Below are 5000 nucleotides of genomic sequence, written 5' to 3' on the forward strand. Positions count from 1 at the left end.
TTCATCTCTAAGTCCAAAAACATCTCCGTCATCATGTTCAGAAGGTGGGATATCAGTGTGTGTTACATTCTGACCTGTTTGGACTTCCACACCTCCAGCACAGGCATCCCAGCGATGATGGAGTTTGGATCCTCCTGAGCCGCAGAGTTCACCGTGTCGTTGGCTCCGATCACAAGCGTCAAATCAGTCTCTGAAACACACACACACACACACACACACACACACACACACACACACAAAGGGACTTAAAAGCAATCCAAGCTTAGCTCCGCATGATTATCAGCTTTGTGTACACTGTTGCTCCAAAACATTGCATGTCTGTACACAATTAAAGGATGAAAACGAATCCTTACAGAGTCAACACACACACACACACACACACTTGGACATGAAGCAAGGTTTTCTGAGAACTTCACACAGAGTTAATGTCACATCTGAGCTCTGACTTGAATCTATTGACTCGGAGTCTGTTCGTAACTTCACTGTGTTTGACTCAGATTATGAATCAGTGACTCACTTCATCTGTTGATGTAAATCAATGACTTTTTCAATCTTCTTCTATAAATTACTGAATCATTTCCATGTTTGGTTGAATGTCAAAATTAGAATTTGACTCACAATTTTGAATTACTGCCAGAGATTTGTTTTTATCACCATGATTGATGATCATGGAAATAAGTGATTCTTTGTTTTTGATTCATTTTCCTCATGACAAAATATGAACTCAGTAACTCTTTAAATCTCATTTCATAGATTCCTGAATCATAGCCACGATTCACTTCAGCACTGTGATTGACGATGGGGTAAATAATTGAGTCTTCATATTTCTGGGACAGGACTGAGATTAATATCTCTTAGGACAGAATATGAATCAGTAACTCTTGGAAAAAAAATATTACATAACATTTCAAGAATTTGAATCTCAGTCAAAAGATTTGAATATGACAATGCGGTGATTCCTTACTTTATTTATACACTGTGGTTGATAAGTGAAGATAAACCAGTTTGAATAACTCACTCTCGCATTGTTGTGTGGTTTTTATTCCGCTGCGAGGCAGTGCCAGTGAATCAATGTCTCTTTAAACCTGTTCATTTCTGAAGCACTGTTATGGTATTGTGTGTTAAACACTGTAGTTGACACAGATTATGACTCAGCGATTCTTTAAACATGCATTTCTGAATTAGTTCCACAGGTTTTTTGTATGAATCATCATTTATTTACAATACACACACACACACACACACACACACACACACACACACACACAGTGCTTGGACGTGAAACAGCGGTTTCTGGGAAATTTCACACAGCGTTAACGTCCAATCCGAGTTCTAAATCTGCACGGATTGAATCAGTGCCAACATATGACTCAGTGACTCTTTGAATCTTATTCCAGAGATTTCTGAATCAGTGCCATGACTCGGTTTATCTCTAGTGAATCTTTGTTGGCATTCAGTTCTGAGGCATCTCCCATACTGAGTTTTTCTTCATCAAATCATTGGCTCTTTGCATAATCTTCCAGAAATGTCTGAATAATTCCTCTCCATATCTTTATTCTGTTTGGTTGATGACTGAATACGGTCCTTATTTGGAAAAAGTTCTCACAGTAAAAAAAAAGAAAACAATATAAATTAAAAAATCCATATATACTTGTAGCCATGAAACAGGTTTCTGAGAGCTTCACACAGTGTTAATGTGGTATCTGAACTCTGAGAGGAGGAGATTGTAGAAGATGGATCATTTGTGGCAGTAAATAAATACAGATCATTAGATTCAGAGCTAGGATTATTTATTTGGATCTACAAATCCACAGATTTCAGACTCAGTGACATAATTAGGTTGAATATGTTTAAATTAAATATAGACTTTTGGTTGAAAAGTAAATCATTTCTTATTGTTTTTTTTTTAAACTAGAATTAACAAAATATGAATCAGTAACGTTTAATCTTATGCTACTGTATTTGTGTATGAATCAAATACAACATGAATCAATGATTCTTCATTCGATATTTATATGCACACATTTCTGAATGACACAGCAAATGAATCAGTGAATCTTTTAATCTTACTTTTACACACACACACACACACATATATATATATAACCGAATGAGTGTCTGTTTTTGTTTCCTGGCACTGGTCAATAACAGAATGTGGTTCTCAGACATGTGGTTTGGTTCTGGTGTGTGTGTGTGTGTGCGCACTGAACCTCACCAGGGAAATCCTCATTAATCTCGTCCATTTCCAGAACGACATCGTAAGGAACTCCAGCTTCGGCCAACAGCACGTTCAGCTGTCCTGGCATGCGTCCTGCGACTGGGTGAATCCCAAACCTGAGGTCACAGTTATTGCAAACAGTTTCATTTGATTATTAAATCAAGTGGATTTTATTATCACTTCATTTATCTAATCAGATCATAACAAATCAGGATGAAACATCATGGAGCAGATGGAGCGTGTTATATAATAACATTGATAATAGTCTATGTCACCTCGAGATGTAAGACATATCGCTCTTTGTTCATAAAATGTGTTTCACATCAAGCATGATTTACCAAAGTAACAGGAGTTTGGGAGGAAAAACCTCTGAAAGTCCTTTATGATTTTCCTTTATATCCCCATCTCTCTCTCTCTCTCTCTCTCTCTCTCGCTCTCTCTCTCTCGCTCTCTCTCGCTCTCTCTCTCTATCATTTCCTCAGACTAATTTGTACTCATTCTTTACCGCTAGCCCTAACTCTAGTCCCCACTTTCTGTAGGATTTATGTCATTTTCCCATCACTTCTAGCTTCTTTCATTGTTTAGTAGCCATTTTGTCATTTTCAGTTCTCTGTGAGTTTTTTCCTTGTATGGGCATGGCTAAATATAAATCAGATGTGCTGTGAATGCACTTGGTAATTTACAGTTGATTAGCTTTTGTCAACATAGTACTTGAGTGAAGAAAATCAGAGAAACTTTTGTAAATCTGGCAGGAATTTGTATTTCAGTTTTGCTATGAAAATATTTACACATAACTATACTAAAAGATTGGCCTCTTCTGCCCTCCGCATTGCAACTCACAAATACTCAAAACATTTACTGTAACAGATGGCTTCTGTTAGTGGTATAGTGCTGTATCCAAAATCTTCACTTGATCTTGATATACAACTTTTGAAGATGTCACTTCCTTTATTAAATATGGCGCAGGCGTGGTGCTTGACTGTCCAGCTCCGAGATCAGCTCTAATTTTTGAACTCCAGAGTAATGCAGAGATTTTTTTCAAACCCTAACCGAAGACATCTTTTGAATGGCATCTTGCCAGGAACTCTCTCCTTCAGGATCACAGCTTCTCTTATTGCATCACAGTCTTTTACACTCTTGGCATATCACGGAATGTGGAAAAGACGGGATCAACTCAACCTCTATGGAATTCCTCGGCATCTGTCTAGAAACATCATCCTTCCAGGCCTTCCTTACTCAAGCCAAACTCTCTTTAACTAACCACAGCTATTCACACCGCACTTCAAAGCAAATTTCAGAGACTCTTTTTATCAGTTCCTTTGCTGCACCTCATTGTCATCCTGGATGTCACCCTGATTGACACGCCCATCAATTCCCTGCAATCCCTTCACATGATCTCACAACCACTACCACTTTCCAATTCACCAGCTCTTATGCCATGTGATCTTGGCATTGGCTCAGGTAGGGTATGTGGCCAAGATTAACTTGATCATAAAGCTCATCATTGGATCTCCTCGTATCTCCAGTAACCCTCCTCAGGTGATCATTTTCTTAAAAGGAATACCACCCTTCTCACCATCTTCCAGTAGCTTCAGCTGTTTAGACAAGCTCCACCCAGGAACCACCAGCAAGTTCTATAAACACAGAAGCTGTTCTTCTTCCTGCCCTTTTCCATCCATCCATCTTCTATACCGCTTATCCTTTTCAGGGTCACGGGGAACCTGGAGACTATCCCAGGGAGCATCGGGCACAAGGCGGGCTACAGCCTGGATGGGGTGCCAATCCATCGCAGGGCACACAATCACACACACGCTCACACTACAGACACTTTAGACATGCCAATCAACCTACCATGCATGTCTTTGGACTGGGGGAGGAAACCCCCGCAGCACGGGGAGAACATGCAAACTCCACACACACACAGAGGGAATCGAATCCCCGACCCTGGCGGTGTGAAGTGAACGTGCTAACCACTAAGCCACCGTGCGGCCTCATGCCCTTTTGGATTCTGAAGAAATCCTGCATGCTGTTCTTGACAGTGGCCCGTTGACTTTCACCATCAAACCATGAAAAGACTGACCCATTTGAAAAAAAGTACCTCCTGCCTACTTGTTCTTTCCTACTTTTGACCATCTCCATTATCTCTGTCACAATTATCATCACCTCCTAATCTGCCATCCTTCCACGCAGTTATCAGGACACTGATTCAGAACTGATCCTCTGCATCTCAGACCTGATTACCAGATTATGTCTTCTTGAGCACTGAAGCTTCCCAAATACACCAAAGCGACAACAAGATTCAAGACCTCAGAGGAACTGGCATCAAGTGAACTAAGCCATGGTATGTGCTCTCAGATGTTGAAAAGAATTGACCGATGATTGGTAAAAAACAAAAAAAACACAGTCAACTCAGTGCCATCCATAAATATTCACACCCTTGAACTTTTCCATATTTTACAAACTGGATCGTAAATGGACTTAATTTGGAATAAAAGTCAAGAATCAACACAAAATATCCAGAATTTAGTTCTGATGCAACCAGTCACCACCAGGAGTCCCATAATCCCCATGGAGAAACTTCCTCAGGACCTCCACAATCCTGAATGACCCGGCTGTCTAAAGTAAAGAAGTCGATGGACTTTACTTAACTTTACTTAACTTTTCTTCTCTTTTGTTTGAGTGTGAAAGCTTATCCTGACCCAGGAATCCTCTCAGGTCCACCTGAGCACTTGGTTGCTACTGCTACTATTCTGTCTCCAGGGCCAGTCATCAGATAACATGA

At 40.0% G+C, this 5000-nt stretch overlaps 1 protein-coding gene across 1 annotated transcript in view; it reads right to left on the minus strand.

Annotated features, from left to right (window-relative positions):
* Nucleotides 1-5000, minus strand: part of LOC128607162 (NAD(P) transhydrogenase, mitochondrial-like) — a 20356-nt gene that overhangs the window by 1219 nt on the left and 14137 nt on the right. The window contains exons 19-20 of the mRNA XM_053623839.1: nucleotides 2216-2334; nucleotides 75-190 (exon numbers count right to left, since the gene is read on the minus strand). Coding sequence (XP_053479814.1) covers nucleotides 75-190; nucleotides 2216-2334 — 235 coding nt within the window. The remainder of the gene's footprint in view (nucleotides 1-74; nucleotides 191-2215; nucleotides 2335-5000) is intronic.

Source organism: Ictalurus furcatus, chromosome 4, assembly GCF_023375685.1.
Source record: "Ictalurus furcatus strain D&B chromosome 4, Billie_1.0, whole genome shotgun sequence".
Classification (NCBI taxonomy): domain Eukaryota; kingdom Metazoa; phylum Chordata; class Actinopteri; order Siluriformes; family Ictaluridae; genus Ictalurus; species Ictalurus furcatus.